The sequence below is a fragment of the Carcharodon carcharias genome, chromosome 3 (assembly GCF_017639515.1).
Source record: "Carcharodon carcharias isolate sCarCar2 chromosome 3, sCarCar2.pri, whole genome shotgun sequence".
Classification (NCBI taxonomy): Eukaryota; Metazoa; Chordata; class Chondrichthyes; order Lamniformes; family Lamnidae; genus Carcharodon; species Carcharodon carcharias.
In genome coordinates, this window is record NC_054469.1 from 123,066,144 (window position 1) to 123,093,265 (window position 27,122).

The following is a 27,122-nucleotide window of genomic DNA, read 5'->3' on the forward strand; positions in this document are numbered from 1 at the left end:
ACACCTGCTGATCAAAACCTGGCTTTGATTCCAATTCAAAACTTTCGAATGCCTGTATCCTGCTAATGTCAGGGTTCAAGTGAGTTTGGGACTACATAATTGTCCATAATTTGGCACAAGTTGCTATTAAAATTAGAACACACTCAGAAAGGTCACAGCTCCGTTAGCATTGTAAAAATAATGAGCAATGCCATTGTGGCACAGTAGGCAGCAAACTTCTACAGCTGAGATCGATACATCGTCTTGGAGTAGATTACAGGATGCCATACTTTGCACTTAACCATGCCGTATACCTGATGTGGAATTCTTTATAATTACACTGGGTGATAACTGTGAACAAAATATTCAGTTTCCTGTCAACATAAAAGTTATCCATAACATATAATTACTTTTTTTAAAGAACCACTCAATGTTTAGCCAACAGTTTTTGATGTTAGGAGAAATAATGGAATCCCCACCAAAGGAGGAAATAGAAGAACATGTAGAGAATAATGAATAATCAGCATGGACTTCAAAAGGGGAAATCTTATTTGACCAACCTTATTGAAATTTTTAGAAAGGTAACAAGACAGAGTATACAATGGTTATGTGCAGCAGATGTAATTTATCTCGATTTTCAAAAGGCCTTCAATAAGGTGCCCCATTACATACAATAAATAAGGTCAGAGAATGTGGAGTGAGGAGACAAGTGGTAGAATGAATTGCTAGCTGGCTCCAAGACAGAGGTAGTAAAAGGTAGTTGTTCAGAGTGGCAGAAGATGTGATGTGTTCCACACGGATTGGTGCTGGGACCACAGCTGTTCACAATTTACATTAATAATTAAACTTTGGAATCAAAAACGCATTCCCCTGCACCCACCTCCAATGACCCCTCATAGCCTCCAAGCCAATACATGCCCCCACTCATCTCCATGGCCCCTTATAGCTTCAATGCCAATTTAGTGCCAACACATGACCCCAATGCACCATCCATTTCTCTTACACCTGCCATTTCTAAATTTCTTGATGAAACCACATTGAGGGAAGATTGGGGAGGGGGCTATGGCTGTGGCTGTGGCTGTGGGGGGTGGTGGTGGCAACAGTTAATACAAAGGAGGATGGCAACAAATTACAGGAGAACATTGATAAACTTGATGGTGGGCAAATAATTGGCAAATTACATTCAACACAGATAAATGGGAAGTAGTACTTTTTCGTAAGAAGGTTAGAAAAGTCACTTATTATTTGGAAGATGCAAGTCTAGATGGGGTAGATGAACAAAGGGATCTCAGAGAATAAGTATATCAATCACTAAAAGTTGCGCACAGGTTAGCAAGGCCATTAAAAAAAAACAAACGCTGAGACCTGGATTTTCGCTCCCAAGGTGGGGAAAAAGTGCCCCAAATAATGGAAGCTACGTTCTGGGGATGGGGCAGATGCAGGCAGAAGTCAGAAACAATTGAGATACTGCCACAGGTGCTGCCAATATTTAAAACACCCACTTCGGTGCTCTGGAACTTCACCCAAGGCACGTTTTTGAATATTAGCCCTCTGGACCTCACCATTCACACCTCCTCACCTGTCTAACCACTTTCTATCCACCTTCAATGTCAACTCATGCAAATCCATTCCCCTGCACCCACGTCCAATGACACCTCAAACCCTCCATGCAAATCCATTCCCCTGCACCCACCTCCAATGACCCCTCATACCCTCCAAGCCAATACATGCCCCCACTCATCTCCATGGCCCCTTATAGCTCTAGTGCCAATTTAGTGCCAACACATGCCCCCAATGTATCATCCATTTCTCTTACACCTGTCTTGTCAACCCACCCAGTATCCACCATGGGCAGACCTCAGGAGCCAAGCTGAGATGAAATAAAATTCTAAAGTTCTAAATATCCATTACACACTTCAGCATATAAAAACTCCCATTTATGAAAGCCCTTTCAATACATTTTAATCCCCTCAACTTAATTACTTACAAAAACAAACATTTGTATTCATACCTTAATAACCTCATGGATCTGTCAATCAAACTGTGAACTTACAGCCCCCTACTGTGATAACGACAGGTTGTAGAAGCAGTCAAGCAGTAATAATACTATAATGATAACCCTTATGGAAATGTCAATAAACAGCTATTAAAACTGCAAGCATCGATTTTTTTTCAATTCAAGAGACAGAGCAATCTCTTTTTTTCAAAATTTAAAGAACAGAGGCCTTAAATAACTTGACAGCTTGACAGTTCCTTATCCATCTTTTATGACCATTCATGTCAGTCTTAAAAATAATAAGTCACACACTGTAGGAATCAGAACTCGCTCCAGTGAAAATGGGGTCTGTTTGAAATCAGCACTGCAATCAAATGGATCTGCTGGGTTTGGGTTTCCCCCATATGGGAATAACATCCCGCCCCCTTTTCCCTTCCATTGACAATAGGATTTTTTGGAAATGGGAACAGGACTTCCAGATCCCGTGTCCCCTCACCATTTTGGATAAGGTCTAGAGTTTCCACAACTTGGCAAAACTCCACGTCTGGGTTTTACTTCTAGGAAGATAGAATTAAAAAGGAGAGAAGTTATGTTAAACCTGTATTGAATCTTGGTTAAACCACACTTGAAGTATTGCATGCAGTTCTGGTTGTTATATTATAAAAATGATACAGAGGCACTGGAGATGGTGCAGAGAAGCTTTACAAGGCTGATACCAGAAATGCATGGTTATACATATCAGGAAAGGATTGCCAGGCTGAGTCTCTTCTCTTTTGAAGAAAGATGGCTGAGGAGTGACTTATTAGAGGTCTTGTAAATTATGAAACGTTTTGGTAGAGTGGATACAGACAGAATATCTCCTTTTGTAGGGAATAGCGTAACTAGATATCATCAAAATAAGATAGACACCAAGAAATCCAGTAAGGAATTTCAAAGAAAGTTCTTTACCCAAGGAGTGTTGAGAATGTGGAACTTATGACCACAAGGAGTGATCGAAGCTGATTGTATAAATGCATTTAAGGGGAAGCTAGACACGTATATGAGGGAGAAAGGAAGAGAGGGTAGCATTAATAGATTTAGATGAGGAAAGATGGGAAGAGGATTGAGTGGAGTATAAACACTGGAATGCAGTCTGGTTAGGCTGAATGTCTTTGTTTCTGTACCATATTCCTATGTAATCCTATGGATATCTAGCAGATCCCTTAATAACTAAGCTATTAATAGCAGTATTTTTTGTGCAGAACTGATGTGTCTGTTAGTTCATTGTCTATTCTATTTGGAGAAATCATGTAAAGCATGTGTATTAGTAATGCAGTAATAGTTATGCAGTACATGTTGTCTAATACAGGAAACCTGTAGACTGGTGTCAGATCGTGAAGACCCCATGAATAAAATTGAGTCTTGGAGCTTGGAGTGTGTTAGAGTTCAGATGGAGAGTGAATTTGGATTGGATTAAAGAGATCTAGAAAACTTTGGTTGCACACAAAATACCAAGAGCATTAGTGTATGTTAGCTTGTCTGTGTGAACTCTTATAAATGCCTAAACAAATCTATAATTGTTTTGCACAGATGCCATTTCTGGTTTATCAGCATTTGATGTTTCTTTATCAGATTGCCCAGATTAACAGCCCCCATGATAAGTGGAGTACACCACCTGCTTACATTTCAGTACCCGTGTAGTTGTCATTCTTTTAGCTGCTATGCGGAGATGTTGGACCGAAAAAGTTAGCACCACAATAGTTATTTGAAAATCAGACATATTGACAACCTGCAAGGATGATGAGGTCAATACAATTTCTGCTACCAATGTATCTTACTTTGCCACAGCATGAAACTAAAGCTTTGTTTTCCTCCACAGATTCAAGTACTTCCTGAAGGAGGAGAAACTCCAACCTTCAAACAGTTCTTTAAGAATTGGAAAGACAAAGGTCAAAGCGAGGGATTCGGAAAAGTGTATGTCACTGAGACAATTGCAAAAATCAAGCAGATTAAATTTGATGCTTCAAAATTGCACACCAGTCCTCAAATGGCTGCAAAGCATAACATGGTGGATGACGGTTCAGGAAAGACAGAGGTAACTCGCAATCCTCATGTGAAAGAGAGAAAAGCTGCGTCATGAGAAAATTGAATATTGATGGTCTGAGGAGTTACATAGTAATGCTGTTCACTTTCAGAGACTCTGGTTTGGTGCAGTTCTAAGATTGTCCTCCTTCTCTCTCTCCCTGGGCCCCACAGCACCTCTCTCTCTCTTCTTTCCTACCCTGAAATCCTCTCTCTCTCCCCAGCATACTTGCCGTTGCTGGTGATCACTGCTCATCCAGTCAGAGACTGTTTCTTTCGCTCAAATGTGGGAAAGTAACAGCCTGTGTTTGGAGGAGCAGCCCTTTGCAGAAATCTTCAACTTTACTTATCCATCTTACTAGTATTTTGAACAGTGGTTCCAGAGGCCATATAGAGGGACCACGGGATGGACAAGCCTGGCCTACATACTTTCTCAGATGGCAGATAGTGGAGATTGGAAGGAACCAGTTGTGCTGTCAGTAAATGCTATTTCAATGTGATATGGTCCTTACTGATTTGAATACCAAATTTTGTACTGGACTAATCTATACTGCAGGCTGCCTTCTGCTGGTGACCACTTTGATAAATTAGTTTGAAGTGTGGTAATAACAACAGAAATCGGTTAATCAGTTAACTACCCCCCCGCCCCCCCCCGCCAACCCCACAAAACTCATCTACCATCCTCTCTCTCTCTCTTTGCTGTAACTTCAGTTTTGATAGAATTCCCTGTTTAAACACAAATTGCTATTATCTATAAGCAGCGTTCCATCATGCATAATAGCTTTGTCCTTGTTTTCCATTTATATATGGAAAAAACAAATTGGCTCTATTGTTAATAACAAGCCTTGTATGTTGTAAGTGCATTATCATGATTGAAGTCTTACTTTTATGCTACTGTGTCCTTTTCAGATTACTGAATCTTTTCCACTAGAAGAGTGCAATCTATTATTAGAAGTGGCTCAATATTACACTAGTTCCAGTTAGTGCTGTATATGTGACTCAAGAGTAATGAATTAAGAATATATGAAATTTGCGCACGCACAGTTCCTTTCAAATCAGAAACAGAAATAACTGGAAAAACTCAGCAGGTCTGGCAGCATCGGCGGAGGAGAGCACAGTTGACGTTTCGAGTCCTCATGACCCTTCAACAGAACTAAGTAAAAATATATTTCACCCCTTTCCAATTTTTACTTAGTTCTGTTGAAGGGTCATGAGGACTCGAACCGTCAACTGTGCTCTCCTCCGCCAATGCTGCCAGACCTGCTGAGGTTTTCCAGGTTTTTCTGTTTCTGTTTTTGTTTTGGATTTCCAGCATCCACAGTTTTTTGCTTTTATCCTCTCAAATCAGAATGGTAATTTAGGGTGAATCTCAGAATAAAGTCACAGAGATTTTTTTGAATCTTGTAGCAGATAATGCCCTTTGTTGGGACAGGGCCCTTCCAGTCTAGTATCTGCATCTGCAACCTTTATGACTGAGCTGAATAGTCTGCTTGCAAAATGATAATCCTATGCTAAATTCCACCAGCCCAAGTTGTTCCATTTGCATCCTGTCATTCTACGTGGGCAGGCCAATTAATGCCTGCCCAGCTGACGTCCGCACAGAAGCACTATGCCGGGGTGGGGGGCAGGGAATCCCAAAATCGAGAGTGCGCTCATCTCCCTGAGGCTAAGTGCAACCTCAGAGAGATCGGCTCAAAATGTAAAAAACCTAAAAATAGAAAAGTTAAATTTTCCTAACATGTCCCCTCATGTGACAATGTCAGATGAGTTGGGAGATGTCCATAATTTTCACAAAACTTTATTAAAATTTTTTAAACTTACATGAAACCTTATCCCACCTGTGGATGAGGTTTCATGCTTTTTCTAGTTCGCACCAGGGCTCCTGGACTGCCCGCCAACCTTAAGGTTAGACGGGCAGGTCCTTTAATTATTTCATTGACTCTGTCAATGGCCTCAAATGGCCATTGACAGGTCAGCAGCCACGCAGCTGATTTCGCTGTGCCCCTGCCTTCCTGAAAATTTAAATGGGGCGCGGTGGCATCGGGAGTTCCCCCCAATGTCACTGTGCATCATTTTATGCATCGGTGATGCGTAAAATCTTGCCCCTAAAGATTAGGCCAGGGCGGTTGCCGATGATGTAGGTTCTGGGAGTGGGAGTTACAATTGCAGAGAGTAGAGTCCCAGGATGACAACACCCCAGATCATATTTGTTGACTCCTGCCCTTCCTGTGGCCCACAAAAATAATTCAAAACAACTTTGCTGTGCCTCTTCGGTTCCAAGACCAGTGGAGCTGAATGGAGTATGCACGGTGCAGGCTTCAGCTAGAAGTGGCAATTTGGGTTCCTATTTATGTCAGAGAACCCCTAGTTTCCATATTAAAAGGGGCCATCACCTGACACGAGCGAGCACTTTGGACACTCAGTGAGAGGCTCTTTCAGAATGGAGTCAGATACATTGTAGGTTTTAATGAGATGATAAAGCTTCCCAACCCATTTTGAGCCTGTTGCTGCCCCATTAACACCAGGGGAAGGTTGGGTTAACTAACCCTCTGGGCTGTCTCAGATTCTACAGCTGTCATCAGAAATGACTCTGTGATATAAAAGGGCACAAGTAGAATAGTCTAAAATCACTTACAAAATCAAAGATGTTAAGTATCATCAATCAATAATGACTGACGATCATTTGCCTCTGTGATGGTTATGTGATTTATGTTTATCAGAATTAGAAGGCCATTAACTATAATTAAGGTATAGTTAGAGCAGTTAATGATTTTAGCTTATTCCATTGGGTTGATGACTTTATGATGATAATGAACCTCAGTGACAAAGAACAATGATCAAAATTTAAATTCTTAAAATCTGCCTCCTTTTTGTAGTTTTCCATGCCAGTTTGAGAGGGAGTTTAGACTCAAGAGGGAGAATTTTCTCCCCGTCGGGCGGGCTGGTTGGGAGTGGATGAGCAGCTGATAGCTGGCCAGGATTGGCTGTGCGCCACCATTTTACATGGGTGGCCCAATTAAGGCACACCTGGAAGCGCTCAGCACTGCCTGTGCGGGCGGGGGAAGGAGGGAGAGTCAGGGCCTGCGCTCTTTTGCGTCTCAGGCACGGAGCTGCCTCAGGGAGAGTAATCTGATTTTGAAAACTTGAAAAAAAGAATTTAAAAAAATATTCAGACATATCCTCTCATGTGACAGTGTCACATGAGCTGGGACATGTCAATGAATTTTAATAAAAAATTTTATTACAGTTATAAACCCATCATGAAACCTAATCCCACCTGTGGATTCTGTCCAAGGACTTTGGCAGTGTCACTCTGTAATTTGTTGCTGAAGAGTGCAGGATAATGGCCTAATTTGGCTCTTTCTGTGATTCTCCCTTCTGCTTTATGGGGAACTTGTTTTTTTTGGGTTGGCAAGAATAGGATTATACAGCACCAGAAGAGACCATTGTAACCCATCTGGTAGGTATCAAGGCAAACGCAGCAGCAAAAAAAAGATTTACACAAAAATAGTCTTTTATGACCTCTGGACATCACAGAACATTTTGCAGGGAATGAAATAGGTTTTTTGAAGTATGGTCACAATTGTAATATAGATAAACATGGCAGCCAAATTGCTTGTAGCAAGATCCCAGGAATAACAATGATCTAAATAAACAGGTTATCCATTTTATTGATAGTGATTGAGGGATAAACATTTGCCAGACACCAGGAAAACCCCCTGCTCATCAAAAGTTGCCTATCAAATCTTCTACATCCACATGAGAGGGCAGACAGGGCCTTAGTTTAATGCCTCAACATTCCCTCATCACTGTAGTGAAGGTAAATTGAGCAAGGCGTAAAACAAATGGCACTGCTGAGTATTTCCTGCCTAGCAGTCCCAGTTAAAATCAAAACATTTTTCTTAATTCTTTCCCGGATTATGGGCATTAGTGGCAAGGTCAGCATTTGTTGCCCATCCCTAATTGCCCTCGACAGCATTTAGAGTGAACCACATTGCTCTGGGTCTAGACTCACATGTAGGCCAGACCAAACAATGGTAAATTTCCTTCCCTAAAGGACACTAGTGAACCAGTTGGGTTTGTATAACAATCAATGATAGTTTCATGGTCACCATTACTGAGACTAACTTTGCAATTCCAGATTTTTTTTTAATTTAATTGAGTAAATTAATTCATTGAATTTGAAGTCCACCACCTGTTATGATGGGATCTGGACCCATATTCTTAGCTTGCGCCTCTGGATTACTAGTCTAGACCACTACGCCACCGTTTCCCCGCAATGTGTTATTTTCCTTGATATATGGCAGTGATTGCAGCTCAAAAGTAATTTATTATATAGGCCAGAATTTTAACTTTGGCGTGCGGGTGAGTGCCCGACACGCTCAAACATAAGTGACATGCGATGATGTTGGACATGTGCCCCAATGTCATCACAAACTTGTGCGACATTTTGTTCAATTGGTGCACACCAGAGTCGGCTGCACGCCCATCGATAACTGAAAGGACTATTAAGACCATTAATGAGCTATTTAGCTTGAAATTTACGCTGCCTGTCCAACCTAACGGCTGATGGGCAGGTGAAAAGGCCAAGCGGCCTTTACATATGTTAGGAAACCTCATCCACGAGCAGGATAAGGTTTCCTAAAGCTAATACAAATTTTACTTTGAAAATAAAAACATGTCTCATCTCATGTGACACAGTCACATGTTTCATTAAATTTTTAATGTCTTTATTTGTTTAAAAAGTGCTTCAATCTCCTTGAGGCAGCTCTGTGCCTTAGGGAGATTGAAGCGCCCTTTCGCGTGCATGTGTGAACTGCGCGCCAGGCCTGCTTTCCCTCCTACACAGGTAGCACTTTCAGCGTGACCGCTTACAATCCACACAGGGTGGGCCTTAATTGGCCCGCCCGTGTGAAATCATGGTGCGGAGCCGATTGCGGGCGGCGGTCAGCTCCCCAACCGGTCCCGCTGAGCCCGCCCAATGGGGGGAAAATTCAGGCCAGAATGAAGCACTATGAACTGTGTATGCAAATGCATGTTTTCAATTTTTTGATTCCGTGTGTCAAGTCACAACTTATTCAACATAACGTAGCTCCTTCACTGATATCCTTCACCAGTTGTGTGATAAACTGAGACATTTTAAGAATTGCATCATGCTTTTTATTGAGAAGATGTATTTGAATGGATATATTTTCAAACTCTTCTCCAATTCTAGATTTGGCGAGTTGAGAGCAATGGTCGGATTCCTGTTGACCCCGGTACATATGGACAACTCTTTGGTGGAGACTGTTACATCATTCTTTACACATACAAATTGGGAGAGATCATTTATACCTGGTGTGTATATTAATTCTTATATCTCTATTATCCCCTAATTTAGTAAGCTTGACTTAATAACAAGATTCACAAACTGTTGCTCAGCCTCACAGAAGAGATGGAATTGGCCTGGATTATTCAAACTATCCAATTAACCTGGACAGACCCCAATTTTCCACTCTTCATAAACTCGAGCTCATTCAAAATTCTGCCGCCCACATTCTAACTTGCACAAAGTTCTATTCACTCATCACTGATGTGCTCACTGCAATACATTGGTCCTGGACTGGCAATGTCAATTTTAAAATTCTCATTATTTTCAAACCCCTCCATGGCCTAACCCTTCCTATCTTTGTAATCTCCTTCAGCACAGCAATACTCCAAGATCACTGCGCTCCACCAGTTCTGGCCTCTTACACATCCCCTATTTTAATGCCATTGATGACCGTGTTTTCAGTTGCCAAGGCCCTATATTCTGGATCTCCCTCCCTGAAGCTCTCTGTTTTTCTGCTTCTCTCTCTCTCTCTTTCTCTCTCTCTCCTTTAAATGCTACTTAAAACCTATCTCTTTGGCCAAGCTTTGGTTATCTCTCCTAATAGTTCCTTACGTTGTGTGATGTCAGATTTCATTTGATAACACACCTGACAAGCAGTGGGTACCAAATCGATGGCCGCTGCAGCTCATCAGTTACTGACTGGGCATTATCAGGTGGCCCACCCTAGTCAACATCAAGGTAGGTCAGGGATGTGGGTGTAAGGGGCATTCCTGGATGGGGGAAACTTACATGATTTATGTGGAACACAGAGGGGCACTCCTGCTTCATCCAGCTCCAAAAAAAAAATCAAAGTTAATCTTGTTGCTCCTTTTCAGTTTATCCGCAGCATCCTCCCAGTTATGTCTCAAAGTGGCATTCAGGTCCTGTGTAAATCATAGGACCCCAACTTGTATTGTAATAGGGCCTACCTGATGAATCAGGAACCCACGTCAGGTAGGTAGATACGTTCAAAGCAATGTGCCAAGGATCCTTCAACAACACTTTCCAAACCCACAACCCCCACCACCTAGAAGATCAAGGACAACACCCCACCTGCAAGTTCATCGCCAAGTCACACACCATCCAGAACACGTGGAACTATATGGCCGTTCATTCAGTGTCACTAGTCAGAATTCTGAACCCCTTCCTAAAAGCACTGCGGGTGTACTTACACTACAGTGATTCAAAAAGATAGCTCATCATCACCTTCTCAAGGGCAATTAGGGATGGTCAATAAATGTCGGCCTTACTAGTGATGCTCATATCCCAAGAAGGAATTAAAAAAAGATGGCGTGGGCCAGATCGGGAGCGGTTACGAATCAGAAAGCTTTCCCCACAATTTTTATTCCACTACTGTCATGTTTTCACCCAGTAGTACAAGTAAAAAACTTGCACTAAAGGTTTAGTTGTATGATATCAAGAGGATGAAAAGTATTCTTTGCTTATTAGAATAGACTGATTAGGAGAGAATTATCTGAATTGTCTCACTGAATGATGTTACATTTATTACTGTAAGTGAGACAAGCTGAAATCCATGAGCGGAATTTTCTGTGCCTGCTGACGTTGGGCCTCAAAGTGGGCGTGAGCTTATAATATGGCAGAATGGCCAAAAATCGGTTTCATGACGTCGTCAAACCAGTTTGCAATTGTCTGCTCTGCCCGTCAATGGGGGGCAGGGAAATTCCAGGGAAGGAAAGAGTAAGGGTGGAGGAAGGTGTAAGGAAAGGGGAAAGACTAAGGGTGGAGAAAGGAATAAGGGCAGAGGAAGGAGTGAGGAAGGGAGAAGGAGTAAGGCTGGAGGAAGGAGTAAGGAGGGGGGCAGGAGACCAGAGTAGGGGAGTTTGGAGGGGGGAAGGAGTTCAGACAGGGGCAGGACTTTGAGGGCAGGGAGGAATTCTGAGGGGGGCAGGATTTCAGGCAGAGGAAGGAGTTCCAAGGGGGGAAGGAGTCCAGGGCGAGGAAGGATTCCGGGGGGAGGAAGGAGTCCGGGGGGGAGGAAAGAGTAAGGGGGGGCAGATGTCCAGGTGAACATGCAAGGGAGGGGTCTCTGGAGTCTATGATTGCCTCCTAAGGAGCAAGCTGAGGGTGCACGTGGTAGAAGGGAATGTTCAGAATGAGAGAGGACAGAGCGAGCTGGTAGGGTGGGAAGGCGGGGTTGCTACGGTGTCGGTGAAGGGACGGTGAGGGTGATTGGTGGGGACTTGGAGACAGATATGGACCCTGGGGTTGGGAAGGAGAAGGTCCACGAGGTCAACGTGGACGGGGGTGAGTTTTTCAGGAAGGTATGGAACATGTACGTTCACCTGGACATCCTGGAAAGACAAGGGTTCTGGCTGTAGGTGACGGTGGGGAGATGGAAGATGATGCCAGGGGGGTCGACAATGATAGAGGAAAGGATACGGGTGACTGGGGAGGGGAAAGGATGGGGGTGGTAAAGACAAATGTTACACGCATCATGCTTCTAAAACCGGAAGTGAAAGGAGACTCGTAGTGGGCGGGAACAGGTGCTGCATGTTGGTGCAATCAGGGAGTGGGCAGAGATGCAGCTCAGCTCAGATGGACAACTGAAAGTGAACCCCAGCAGGCAGCATTGAAAATGCTCAGGATATTGAGACGAGTGTGATGGAGGAAGGATCCTCGTGCATGGGAGAGTGCTTGCATAAGGCTCTGAAAGGCGCTGCCACTCACACAAATTTCCCTCCAGGATCACTCCGGGGCCAACTGTGAGCAGCTGAACTGCTAGTGGGGGGATGCAGTGGGAGGACTCACGAAGCCTGTCAAAGAAGCTGAAAGACACCACTACATATTATTTAGTGAAAGTGAATATATTTTCAGATTATAAAGTGACAAAATCTGTTCACCCGTGCAACCAAATTTGATCAGAATTTCTTAACTTTTCTTGGCCTAACACTTCTTCTAGGTGCTGCCCTGACATCCCCATGGAGATGTCCATACATGTACATGTGGGCAGCACTTCATAGAGAGCAGGTGGATACACTCCCTTGACTCGTGTCCACTCTGTTGAGGGCTTCCAACTGCTCTGTGTGATGTTCCCACGCCTTCTGCTGACTCTCCATAATGAGTTGGAAGACCAAATCCAGAGGCTCGTCATCTGACTCGGATCTCACAGATGCCTCTTCCCCAGCAGTTTTCCGAGTGCCGGGGAATTCGGCTGAACCTGCCTCCTCCTGCTGTGGACACATGTCCGTTCGGTGACCACCAAATTGTGAACCTGAGCCTGTTCTAGATCTGGGTCTTACCGAGGTGCATGTCTCTGCACTGGTGGAGGGTATGGGTAAGTGCTGTGACGGGTCTTCCAGGCTGCTTATTTCCAGCTCCTCAATGGAGGAGGCGTCCTCTTGGCTGGAGGCCAGGATGTGGATGGAGCAGAGGGACTGGCTGGCTGAGGGTGTTGGTCGAATGGCAGAGCTCCCTGTGAACCAAAGTAGAGATAATTAGTGCATGGCAGCAGAGTCAAAAGCAGGAGAGAGAGCACTCACAGTTACATTGAGAGAGGGATGATGGGGTGCAGAATCCTCATGTGGATGTTCACCACTGACCTCACCATCACCCCAGGCACGGTCCATGCCCTCACCACTAAGCCCAATGGCACATTCCTCAAAGTGAGCGAGGGACCTAATGTGGGCCACTCCACCCCCAGTCTGGGACCTCTCCCTGATTATGTGAGCCAGCTTCTCCTGCATAAAAACATATGGAGAGAGTGTGAGCAGGACACAAGGCACTGCGTGGAATGTTTGTGTGGTGAGCAGAGACATGGACGGGATGAGGATGCAAGCTCGAGAGTATCTGAGCCTAACAGAAATGTGAGGGTGTGTGTAAGAGTTAGTGGTGTTGTCACTTGAGGTGTGAGATCCCTGTGGATGTGTGATGGGATTGTGAGTATGTGAGTTGATAGTGATGAGAAGAGTGATTTACCCTGGTGGAACAGATGAGACCATTCATCTTGTAGTGGCACTGGGTGGCTGTCCTCTTTTGTAGAGTGTTGACCATCACTGCCATCGCCTCCCTTGCTGGATTGGTGCCTTGCTTGCTGGTCTTCACCCAGAGCAGGGGTAGAGGACATCACAGTGGGCTTCCACTGTGTCCAAAAGGCATTCCAGGGATGCGTCACTGAATCGGGGGCGGGGGCTGCTGTCCTCTTGCCTTGTGGGGCTATGTCTTCTGTGCAGCAGCCCTGGGCTGGAAGCACTGAGAAGTATGCGTGCAGCTGCACTTTAAATATGGTGCCCAGCGTGAGGAAGTGGTGAGGTGACGGTGTGATGGGCAAATCAGAGGCCACCCATCAGTGAAACGGCCTGTTTCCCAGAAATGCATGATTAATGAGACGGGGTTGGGATGGTACGGCGTAAAAACCCACCATTGCGGCCGGTGAGTGACACATTCCTTTTCCTGTCCGCTACCGTGGTCCATGCAAATCTGGGACAAATCCACCCTATATTTCTGGAAAATTAAATTACTACAAGTCATATTACATCAGCATCAGTAAAGTAAATCTGCCAACAAGCTGTCATATTGAAAGGCATGAAAGCATTGAGCTGTCAGAGCCTGGTGTTATACAGCTGTTCTTTGATGTTTAATTTAAGTAGAACTGCAGCAATTTTATTTTTCCTTGGAAGTGGAGCACCATTACTGACTGGAGGCTCTCTCTTCTGGGAATGCTGTTAGGTTGTCACAGCAAAATACAGATTATAGTCACTTGACTAGCAAAGGCAACATCGCACAAGAATAACAAGTGCAAACATAAAGAAGTGTTGGAATGCAACTATTCCAAATGAAAGTTCAATTAACAAACAGCAAAATGCTCTGGGATACAACAGTAACACGATTTAAAGAGGGGGAAAAGGACTTTAAGAACTGTAGGAAAGCTGAAATTTAACAAAATAAAAATGCTAGAAAAGACCATCAGGTCAAGTAGCACCTGAAATGAAAAAGTAGATAAATGACAGAGCTCGTGTAGTTCAATGAAATTCAGAAAAGAGAAGTTTACCATATGAGCAAATGTTTTAATTCAAAGAAAAATTGCTTTTATAGGAATTGATTCATAGGTAATCATATAACCTATTTAAATTGTTTCATATTTCCTATTGGTGCTGACAGAGTGGTTAAAGTATTCTGCTCAGCTGATGGTTCGACTGGAATATACATTATCCAGTGCAGAACTGTGCTGGATGGGCTCACAAGCACTTGATTTCTGGGGTGTGCTGGATAAGCCGAGTTAAGCCAGGCAAAGGGTGGAAGTGATAATTGACTGAGGGCAGAACTTTCCCATTGCTGTGCGGGGGCCGGCCCTGCACGCCCACGCGTAAAATGACGTGCGGTGACATCGGGCGAGCAGCCCAGCATCACCACACACCATTGCAATATTTCGCTGGGCGGGTGCGCAATGATGTCCGACATTAATTAATGGGCCACCTAAGGTCCCTGAGTGTTCTATCGATGGGGACTTTTCTGCGCCCATGCGATCGTCAGGTCGGTGCGTGGGCGCAACGTGCAGGCGGGTAGGACACATTTGTATTAACCTCATCCACAGGTGGGATAAGAGGGCTCAGTGGGGCTGTGAATGTGCAGTCAGGTATTTATTTTTAAAAGTTTTTCAAACTTGCCTGTGTGATCTGCAGTACTTCAGAATGCATCCCAGCTGCTTTTTCTGGACTCTAACCTTCAGGTCGGCACTCTGAAGTGAGGAATCTTTTGTGGGCCTGCAGGTTTCAAGAAGCCTTCGCTTAGCCTGGGAATGGGAGCTGAACTGTCCACTAGAAGCAGCTTCTCTGAGGAGGAAGGGAGGGCTAGAAGGGGGAGGAGGCCAGGAATGCACATTCAGCCTCCATGGGAACCAGCTTTGGAGGGACAGGCGCAGGCACAAAGGATGCAGGGCCAACAGGAAGCCCACGATGGAAGGGGCCACAGAAGACACCACTATCCTGCTGCCAGGGTATACAGGTGGCAAAGCAGCTACCTCAATATGTCTGAGGTGCAGTGCCGAAGGAGACTCCGTCTCTCAAGGGAGACAGTCACCTCCATCTGTCAGATGATTGGCCCTGAGATCTCCCCTAACCGTGTTGGTGGACACCCCATGCCAGTGGCTCTGAAAGTCACAGCTGTCCTCAACTGCTATGCCTCTGGCTCCTTCCAGGGGTCGGTGGGTGATCTTTGCAGTGTCTCCCAATCAGCTGCCCACACTTGTATCAAGCAGATTACAGACACTCTATTCAGGCATGCATTGACCTTCATCCACTACCGCTGGAACAAGGCCAGTCAGACAAGGCGAGCCAGAGGCTTCGCAGCCATTGCTGGCTTCCCCCACGTCCAGGGTGCTATAGACTGTACACATGTGGCCATCAAGGCGCCAGCAGGTGAGCCCGGTACCTTCGTTCACTCCATGAACGTGCAGATAGTGTGTGATCACAGGATGCAGATTCTGCAAGTTCATGCAAGGTACCCAGGCAGCTTCCACGACGCCTACATCCTCAGAAACTCCCAGGTGCCGGGGCTCTTCAGTGCTCCAGCCCGGCTTGATGGATGGCTGCTGGTGACAAGGGCTATCCCCTCAGAAGGTGGCTCATGACACCTCTCCACCATCCAATATCAGAAGCTGAGCAGCACTACAATAGGAGCTACAACACCACAAGGGCTGTGGTGGAGAGAGCCATCGGTCTTCTCAAGATGTGCTTCCGGTGCCTGGACCACTCAGGGGGTGCACTCCAATACCACCTAGATCGTGTCTCAGTGACAGTGGTTGCATGCTGCGCTCTCCACAATCTTGCGCTGGAAAGGGGGGACACAGTGGATGATGAAGATGTGGACACAGTGGCTGCAGCTGCACAAGATGAGTCCAGCAGTGAGTCCGAGTATGAGCACGCACAGGGAAATGCTGAGGGGGTAGACGCTGACCCAAGCATACTTGAGGGAGGCAGGGGTACCCAGGGGGCTTTACTCCAATGAACCTTCAGCTAGCACACCACATATGGACCACTGGGACAAGCCTGGGCTGTTGGCTCGACACTCGATACCTAAGTGCAAAATCTGCCAGGTTAGGAACAGTCACTAAGGGCCTTGATAATAAAGCTGAATCTCCAACAAAGCACTCATTACAGTTTTGGAAATCATACAATTGCAGAAGAAAAGAGGCACCCTCAGCCATATCTGAAATTAATGTGTCAAGCAAAGCAACTTATCACAAAAAAAAGACAATTGTGTTACAAATCAAATAAAATCATAAGGGCCTTATCTCGAGCCAACACAAAAGCACCAGTGAAAAACCCGTGGTGTTCCCAAGGTGCCTTATGCTTTTGTTTCCGAGTGCTACGTCTCAGTGCTACCCCATCACTGGGAGTGGCATCTGAGACAGCCTGCTGACTCTGCTGTCCTGTCAGCATCGATGACCTTGGCAGTCGTCGTCTGGCCTGTGGAGCCAGTGCTGGCCTTGCCTGGGAGGGAGCTGCCAGTTCCACAGCTGGAATCTCCCCAGTCGTCGCAGCCTCACTGGATGATACGGTCACTGGGAGAGGGACAGATGAACTGTCGCCCTCATCCGGAGTGCCCTGAGAGGAGCCCACAGAGACGACAGGCAGCTGCTGCGCTGACGTTAGGTCGCTTCAGACCACCCTCCACACCCCCCCCCCCAACACCCCTCCCTTGGTCAAATGCTGCTGACATCACATTAGGGACCACATGGTATATCCTTCCCTAGCAAGGAGGTGCAAGCACGTGGAGCACAGAGCGCAGCAGATGGTTTAGTGCCACACCACCTTGAAGCTCCCCTCCCACCATTGCATCATCCTGACTTGGACACATCCTGCAGTTCTAACACAGCGTCTAGGTGCAGCTCCTCCAGGTTGCCCCCACACCAGTCATGTGGGACTCAGTGTAACACATGCTGCAGGGGCCTAACACATCTCTTCATCACTCTCTCAGGCTGACCTCAGCATTGTCAGTATCTGCTGGCCCACCCAGAAAAGGACAAATACCGTCAATGATTCAATGCAGTCACAACACTCAGACTTTGGGGGTTGGGGAGTTGGCAGCAGGAGGTAAGCCGACCTGCTGGGTTACAGGCCCAATGCCAACATGATACACATCCTCTCAGAGCGCAACAGGTTGTTGAAGCACTTGTGACACTGGATCCAGGTGCACCGCACCAAATCGTGGGAGCTCACCACCTCCACCACCTCCTCCCAGGTACACCATTTCGTCATGTGGGGGAGGGGTGGGGGGCGGGGGCCTCCTCCTCCCATCCTGGGGGACCAGCATCTCCTCAAGGAGGGCAGCAAGACAGTCATCCAAAAAATGAGGGGCACCCTGCCCGCCACCCCCCACCCTCCCGCCTGGCTGTTTTGCTGCCCTACCCTCCAGATTGGCCTGCTCACCAGAAGCCCCTTATGTGGCCTTGCTTTTGCCATTGTGAGCAGCCTAGAAAAGGCTGCCAGACCTTCATTTAAACAGGCTGCCGGGTCGCCATTGGGCCCAGCGGAAGTGCATGCCTGCCACCGCCCGCCCATTCCCGCTATCCTCAGAAGTCGACAAATATGCTGGGCATACCTTAATTGGCCCGCCCACGTAAAATGGTGGCACGGATCCGATCGCGAGCAGTGATTGGGTCCACGCCCACCCCCGCTCCCCTTCCCCCCCCCCCGCTAACCAGAAAATTCAGGCCTTAGTGTTCCTTGGCTAGGAAGGGGAAATTCATCTAGGGCTTCCACCTTGGATACTCCTGCTGAAAAGCATGCATGTCAAGTGAAGACAAGATCAGACTTAGATCTGACAGCTTCAAGATTGAAAAGCCACCTCGTACTCACAGCTGAAGAATGTTTATTTGAGTGACGTACAAGTGGACATTCAATGCCCATGGAACTTCACACTAAAAGTAGACCAAAACCATGAGGAAAGAAGCAAAAATTGGAGGAAATGGAAAAAGGTAAAGGGAAATTTTAATTTCTGGGCGGGATTTTAACAGGCAGGCCCCGTTTACGTGTACCGGTCAGCTGTCCATTCAAATGGGCAGACGAATTGTTGACCAGTTATTGCGAGTCGAAGAACACGCAGCTTAATGGTTGCCCATGGCGAGTCAGGTAAGTTGCAGGGAGGGCAGTGTGCAGGGGAATGAGTTGGCAAAATGTCATGGTAGGAAGCTTGGGGCAATAGAGGCCCAGATGTACATTGTGAGATCCAGAGGGACAATTCTGTCCTTGCAAAGGAGTGTGACCTACAAAACAGATTTCATTGAACCACCCTGCCGGCAGTTGAAGTGCCAATGCATGGTCTTCACGTCATAGGGTTCTGATTTGCATAAATGTAGGACTAGGTAGGCACCTCAGACACCTCATGAAAGCAAAGGCTTACAATTGCTACAGAATGGATTTATAATTTCCCTTAAAGCATCAATCCTGTGGACTGTGCTAAGTAGTATATAAATACAGGATATCAACTTCATATGATACAATGCACCATTTATATTGACAAATGGAAGCATAATGAATGATTCATTCAGATTTGAATCTTTATATTTCATACAATTACAGAAAAGTTAACGTAAATTAAACCATCTATTTTGTGGATTTTCAGAAGTCAGTGGCAGAAGGTTGCAGCTTCCATTTTTGGCACTGTAGAGCGCAACAGCCTGATTGTAATGGGCTTTGTCAGTTCTAAGTGAGGCTACCAGATGGAATGCTTCTTCCTTGGGGCAAGAAGACTCTGACATTGTCTGTCATGCCCAATACAAGTGACCTTATGACAGAGAGTGAAGAAATGAGCAATGCACCATTTTGTCATTGACCTCCACCATACCCTACAGCACTTAACTGAAGAAAGCAGCTTGGAAGTCCCAGGCTGAACAAAAATAATTGAAACAACATTCAGCACAGAATTTTTCTTATTCTTTCACAGGATGCGGGCATCACTGGCTAGGCCAGAGTTTGTTGCCCATCCCTAATTGCCCTTGCGAAGGTGGTGGTGCGCCACCTTCTTGAACCCACAGTGCCGTGAGGGAGATTGTTTCAGGATTTTGACCCAGCGACACTTAAGAAACAGTAATATAATTCCAAGTCAGGCTGGTATGTGGCTTGGACGGAACCTTGCAGGTGGTGATGTTCCAATGCACCTACTGCCCTTGCCCTTCTAGGTGGCAGAGGTCACGAGTTTGGAAGGTGCTGTGGAAGAAGCCTTGATGAGCTCCTACAGTGCATCTGGTAGATGGTACACTGCTGCCACTGTGCATTGCTGGTGGAGGGAATGAATGTTTAAGGTGGGGGATGTGGTGCGTATCAAGCAGGTTACTTTGTCCTGAATGGTGTCGAGCTTCTTGAGTGCTGTTGGAGCTGCACTCATCCAGGCAAGTAGACAGCATTCCATCACACTCCTGAGTTGTGCTTTGTAGATGGTCGTCAGGCTTTGGAGAGTCAGGAACTGAGTTACTCTATGCAAAATTCCCAGTCTCTGACTTGCTCTTGTAGCCACGGTGTTTACATGGCTAGTCCAGTTCAGTTTCAGGTCAATGGTAACCTCCCCGACGTTGATGAAGGGGGATTCAGCGATGATAATACCACTGAATGCCAAGGGGAGATGGTCAGATTCTCTCTTGCTGGAGATGGACATTGTCTGGCAGTATCTTAGGAGTCGCGAACGGTGCTGATTATTATGCAATCATCAATGAACATCCAGGCTTCTGACCTTATGATGGAGGGAAGGTCATTGGTGAAGCAGCAGAAGATGGCTGGCCTAGGGCATCACCCTGAGGAACTCCTGCAGCAATGTCCTGGGACTGCGATGGTTGACTTCCAACAACCACAATCATCTTTCTTTGTGCAAGGTATGAATCCAACAAGTAGAATGTTCCCCCCCCCTCTCCAATTCCATTGACTCCAGTTTTGCTGGGATTCCTTGATGCCACACTTGGTCAAATGCTGCCCTGATGTCAAGGACAGCCATTCCCACCTCATGTCTGGAGTTTAGCTCTTTTGTCTATTTTTAAATCAAAGCTGTCCTGAGGTCAGAAGCTGAGTGGCTCTGGCAAACCCAAAGTGAGCAGGCTTTTGCGTAAGTGCCGCTCAATAGCACTATCAGCAAAACCTTCATCATTCTGCTGATGTTTCGTGTAGATTGATGGGGAAGTAATTGGCCGGATTGGATTTGTCCTGCTTTTTGTGAACAGGACATACCCAAGCAATGTTTCCATATAAGCCGGTAGATGCCAGCTTGTAGCTACATTGGAACATCTTGACTGGGGGCACAGTTGTGATGCACTAGCATTGAGTATTGCTGTTAGAATATTGTCAGGGACCATAGCTTTTGCAGTATCCAGTACTTTCATCCATTACTTGATATCATGTGGAGTGAATCGAATCACTGGAGACTGGCGTCTGTGATGCTGGGTATCTCAGAAGGAGCTGAAGATGGATCATTGATTCGCCACTTCTTGCTGAAGAATGTTGCAAATGCTTCAGCATTGTTTTTTGTACTGATATGCTGGGTTCTCCTATCATTAAGGATGGGAATATTTGTGGAGCCACTTCCTCTAGTTAGTTGTTTAATTTTCCAAAATCATTCATGACTGGATGTGGCAAGACTAGAGTGCTTTGTTTTGATCCATTGGTTGTGGGATTGCTTAGCTCTGTCTATTGCTGTTGGCATGCAAGTAGTCCTGTGTTGTAGCTTCACCAAGTTGACACCTCATTTTTATATATGCCTGGTGCTGCTCATGGCATGCTATCCTGCACTCTTCATTGAACCAGGGTTGATCACATGACTTGATGGTAATGGTAGAGTAGGGGGATATGCCGGACCATGAGGTTACAGCTTGTGTTTGAGTACAATTCTGCTGCTGCTGATAGCTCACAGTGCCTCATGGATGCCCAGTTTTGAGCTGCTGGATAGTGCCATGCCACATGATGGACGGTATCCTCAACGTGAAGACAGGACTTCATCTCCACAAGGACTGTGCGATGGCACCCTTACCGATACTGTCATGGACAGATGCATCTGTGACAGGTAGTTTGGTGAGGATGTGGTCAAATAGGTTTTTCCCTCTTGCTGGTTCCCTCACCACCTGCTATGCAGGCCCAGTCTAGCAGCTATGTCCTTTAGGACTTAGCCAGCTCGGTCTGTAGTGGCGCTACTAAGACACAATTAATAATGGACATTCAAGTCCCCCACATTCGATGCATCCTGTTCCTTAGCCAACCTCAGTGCCTGTTCCAATTGGATTTGTTATTTTTCATAAAACATTGTAAAACTTCCAAAGAAGTAAAAATGGAAACAAATAATAGGAATTAATTTATACAAAGGAAAGATCAAAATGTTAAGCATCCTGTTAAATTTTGTCCTTTTCTCAGCCTTATACTGGCATGAAAAAGAATTAGCAAGCATCTTGAAACCTTTGAGCAATCTTTATTAAATTCAAAGGCATGCATTCTATTGTACTATGGATTAGGTTACCTTGCCTCAATCATGTGCCATTTTGCTTCATAAAAATTGTATTTCTAATATATTAATGTAAAGGTTGTAGATGCCTTTAAGCATCAGTACTAACATTTTTAAAATACATTTCTAACTATCTACATTATTCACACTCAGTTCTGAGGATTCTTATTCTTCATAACAGCTCCATTTATAACACTTCACAAATTCAATTAGATCTTGAATATGTTAACAGGTTGATGTGATAAATCCATAATGCTTTTTATTGTTTTTAAGTAAAATAAGGCATTTTTGATGATACAGCCTGAATATTCCATTTATCCTAGGATATTATTTTACATATGCAATATCCTTGAAACTACAAAGGATTTCTCTCAACGATCTCACTCAGTGGGGGATTTCAAAGCTCTACAGTCTCATGGTTTTGAGCTAGAATGTTTTATATGGAATGTGCAGTTATTGGAATGTTTAATGCAAGACTATTCAGCATTAAGTGACATTGAGTTACAGGCACTAAACTTATCTTACCCTCATTTTACTGATGAGGCCTGCTTCCACCAAGAAAATTGTAAATGCATTACAAATTTCCATGCTGAACCCACTGTTGTTTGCATTTGTCACAGCAGCCATCAAAGTGGGATACAATGTGATATCTATACTTCTTCATTATCCAAACATTGAATGCGGAATTTCTAAACATGTTGGGAACACAGTATGAATTCGACATGTTCTACTGTTTTGATTGCTCCGTCCTAATTACTGTGGCTGTCTGTTATTTTCAGTACATTCCCATTAATTCTATATATGATGGTATATTTTCTTTCGCATTTCAATCCATTTTTATATCTTTACACCCCATTGTTGGAGGCAAATGTTGTGCCCTTTATTTTCATTTGCTTCTGGTATCATTTGGGCAGCAGTGCTCACAGTTCCCTTTGAAAGGCCAGTGAAATCCAAATTATTCCGTTAGAAATTAATAAAAACAGTGAGTTATTTTATCAGGAATTTTTGACTCCACAACGATTCATCTTTCATGAGAAATATGACATTATACTGAAGTGAAGTCCCATAATTACCACTTAGGTATTTAAACTCCTTTTTTTAACTGACAAACTGAAAATGATAATAAGTATGCACAATTATTAACTCAATATGTCAAAGCTTTCAAGTACAGTAATCGCGTTTTTGTACTTTATTTTATCAAATCAATTTTTAAATTACAAGGCAACATTCTATCTGATTTGTAACGACTGCTTTACAAACATGAAGGCAACTTGAAAGGGATTTAAAGGGACATTGTAGTCATCACACATTGATGGCAAATCTTTACTCTGCTCTTCACACAATGACCTAAACAGAAATAGATGTGTCACTGAAAATAAAAAGCTATGAAGCAGACACTTGCTGGCTTTTCTCTTTCTGGTCATTTTTCCTCTTCAAACAAGGAAAAAGGTTCAGCAGATATATTTATTTCATGACTGGGATAAAGCATGATTCAGGCATTGGAATCCCAATACTATCCACAGTTGAGGTCTGAGAGCTACAGTGGCCACTTTGCACCCTTCCCTCCAGGGAGGACCACAGAGAAATGTTCACATTTTCTCCTGGATGTTGCTGTGTTAGCCAGCTGACCTGCAGCTAGACTGTCATGCTTGACCAATTTTGTTCAGTACTCCTTTCTCTCTCCGTAAAATAAAAAATCATTGGGTTGTGAAGTTACCAGTAACTCTTTATGGACTGCTGGGGTATGACATCCTGCTTCATTGGTTAAGTTCATTTAATTCTGGTAATTCTAACTTTGGTAATGTAAAATGGTGATATCATTCAGCCATCAATTACACATCTTTCCCAGTTCTATTGACTTTAATAGAACTTCAAATCAGGAGTTGTACAATGGGTGATGAATCAATATCACCATCACCCAAAGTCAATAAAACCCCAGGACATCCAAGGAGCAGCAATCCACCAATTTGCATGTGACCCCAATATTGGCTTCGCTGGCAAGTCAAATGCTGTGTCACTGTTCCCTGCAAGTTTTAAAAGAAATTTCTATTCAGCACTCTGATTTATAACATAAAGAGAATTAATTAGATCAACTTAATTTATTTCAGGCAAGGAGCCAATGCAACTAGAGATGAACTCACCATGTCTGCTTTCCTCACAGTTAATCTTGATCAGTCACTTGGTGGGCGAGCTGTTCAAGTAAGTTTTTCTGTTTTTAAGCAAATGTCAAAGCTGTGTCACAGAAGATCCTGTCAGCATGATGACAAGCATTACCAGATGCAAATAAAATAGACTGTTTCCCATGCTAGCGAAAATATTAGACTGAATTTCAAAAATTGATTAATTCCAATCTTTAATAGGACTATGAAGCTCTAATGAAAAGAGTAAAGCAGAGTTGATAATTATAGTTTGCAAAACAGCCACTGTAGAAGGTCAGCCTGAGTCTCAGTATAGAGGTCGCTAGCTACAAACTATTTGTCATATCATAAACATCAAATAAAATGCAACAATTACCACAGAGATTCTGTGATGCTTAAATGAATTTATTGCTTTAGTAACAGACATTTTTGACATTAGTTCCAGGTTATAATTGCGTTTTCTTTTTCAGAGGAAGTTATCATAAATATATCAATATTGATTTTACTTAGCAAATGATAGAAGAAATGCAATGCAGAAATTTTCCCCTTTATGCTCATTGATGTTGTCTTTAAATTGTCAAATTCCAACAATATGCTTCTCCAGGGACAATGCGCAGAATCTTGTGCAGCTCCCAGGATTGGGAAGCAAGGTGGGCGGGGAGCTTAATTAAGCAGGAGGCCAAAAATCAGCTTCCCAACAGCAGGATGAAATTAAGCTATTAAGTTCAGGAACGTTTTAAGGCGGGTCAAGCATCCCGACGGCAAGCTTTGGGAAGTACTTTTGCATGCATCCTTATGTCATGCCTGTTCATTAAAAGGCCATCTTGCCAGAATTAAGTTCCCCTTTCCAATTAACTTATCCACAAATGAGCAATTTATGACTGCGTGTAAATGGTGTGCTTCAATGGAGGGCTCTCTACACAGGAGCCCTCCCCTTTACCATCGGGGATGTGGTGTGGAGGGTGTTGCACGCAGCAGTCCCATACAGCCGTAGATTACATTGGTTCATAAGCTCCCAAGATACTTATGGTATTTGTGGTCTTGTGGAGTCCATGGTCCATGTGTACATAGGATGTTGTAGTCTGCACCCCCTTTTTAGTTTCTTAAAAAAACTTTCACTCTTGTTTTGTTTGCACTTCAGTCCCATGCTTCTAATCTTCGTGCACCCAGTGCAGAGAGGGTGGGGAGGGAGAAGAACTTCCTTGTGAACCTGCCTCTGGACCTGACCAAGTTGGCCATATACAGATTCATGCAGCGGGTGACTGAGGAGGTTATCTGACCTGACAGTCTGTCGCTTTTCCATGGCTACGCTCGTGGCCTGGTGTCCCTGGAGAGGCAGCACACTGTGTCCGCTAGTATGTTTGAGACCTTCCATGCCCGGTGGGCACCGTAGGGGCTGGAAAGCTTTGTTGACCTCTTTAATTGCGTTTTACTTTGAATTTTGTAAGTTTCCTTTGAGATTTTCTCTTTCTTTTTGAACTATCCCTTCAAGGAGCTGCCTTTTAATTTGTCCTTTGATTTGTTAATTTATTTTAATTGTTTAATCAAAACAGTATAAGTGACATGCAGCAAGCAAAGTAGTCAACTTGCTGGAGTTGGAGTGAGTTGCCACTTTTTTTTCGTCTTTCGGGAGCTTTGTTCAATATGGCCACGATCGGGTGGTGGCAGTCTAAGAGACCTTGGGCAGGGAGGCTTGGTGAGGGGGGAGGGAGGGCAAGGATGGAGGCAGGAAGGGATGGTGAGGCTGCAGGGACGTGGGACGGAGGGAAGGGCCTTGCATGTTAGGTGTGGGGGTCCTGTGAAAGGGTCGGCGGTTTCAAGGCAGGGATGGTGGGAGAGAGATGTCCCTAAAGGGCGGGGTCGGTGCCATTTGTGGTGGGGTCATGAGAGTTGAACTGAGGGTACTGGGCAATAGAGGGAACAGTCACAGTGAGAGGCAGGAGTGGGTTGCGGTCGGGTGATAGGTAAATGGCTGGGGAGCAGATGGCCTAATGCGGGGGGTGCGGGGGGGGATAGCTACAGAAACAGACAGAACAGGTGGCATGGATAACAGGAGGGATCAGGATCAGCTTGGGCATGGTAATGAATATAGGCTCAGAGGGGAAAGAAGGCATGTGGAGGGTGATTATATTCTCAAGGGTAATGGGGGTGTGGAGTGTTCAAGGGTGAAAAAGGGGAGAGGAATAGTTAATTATGTTTGGTGGGTCAAGGGTGATGGGGGGAAGTTGGTGGTTGAAAGGGGGAGGGCAGAAGGCAGTGGAGCAAATTTGAAAGGTGTCTCACACCAATTTTTTAATCTCAGCTGGAAAATGCAGTCAGTCAATAAGTGTGATCCCTCAAAGTGGGAGAAGTTAAAGGTGAGCATAATTGGAAAACTAAAGAGACACCTTAATAATCATAAGTCAACTGGATGAGAACCATGCTCAGGTATGTTCTCATAGCATCGAAGTCCCAGCAAGATCGGGAGCTGCAATTAAGTCTGTGCTGAAGGGCAACTCAAGTTGACCAAGGAATCCAGGGGTAGGACAGAGGGAGGGATGGAGGGAGGGAAGCAGGGTTAGCACCCCAGGGCCGGGCGGTGGGGAGGGGGTGAGGGTGGATGCAGGGGGTGGAGGTTGGTGGATCAACAATATGCCGATTTAGAATCCGGATGGTCCCAGGTCGATGGTCATGGCTGATAAGGGGATCGGTGATAAGTCCATGATGGCAAGTCACAGGTGCATCGGATGTGTCTCGAGGGTGATGGAGGGAAGCACAATAGTTTTGAGGGAGGGTGCGTGGACATGGCTTTCATTATTCCAGTCAATGCTGCAATCCCCGTGCAAATGGATGTATAAACGAGAGGCAAACTCATCTGTATTCCTAGAGGATGGGCTTCATCGTGATGAAGTGGGGGTGGAGAGAGGCCAGGGGTAGACTGATGCAAGGTGCACAGCTTCCCACTGGCTGAAATGCTCAGGGCCCAAGGGAGAGCTTCAAAGAATGTGCTGACTAGGTAGACACTAATTTATTCACAGATCACATCAGGCATACATAATTCTGGCTCCAAGCAACCCTGCCCTTCGACTAACTATGGTCCAGCTGACCCATGGGCAGGCACAGCAATGGCCAGAGCAACACGATGCAGTGGTGGCACAGACAGAAAAAGTGCAGGATGCTGGCA

The 27,122-nt window shown here is 45.0% G+C and overlaps 1 protein-coding gene across 3 annotated transcripts in view; it reads left to right on the plus strand.

The window, feature by feature from the left end:
• The window catches only part of scin (scinderin), a 153,701-nt gene that overhangs the window by 91,098 nt on the left and 35,481 nt on the right, over positions 1-27,122 (plus strand). For all 3 annotated transcript variants that reach the window (XR_005942622.1, XM_041184253.1, XM_041184252.1), the window contains exons 8-10: positions 3,834-4,049; positions 9,252-9,373; positions 23,930-24,020. Coding sequence is in view for 2 of the 3 variants with exons in the window: in XM_041184253.1 (XP_041040187.1) it covers positions 3,834-4,049; positions 9,252-9,373; positions 23,930-24,020 (429 nt within the window). In the remaining variant the exon portion in view is untranslated. The remainder of the gene's footprint in view (positions 1-3,833; positions 4,050-9,251; positions 9,374-23,929; positions 24,021-27,122) is intronic.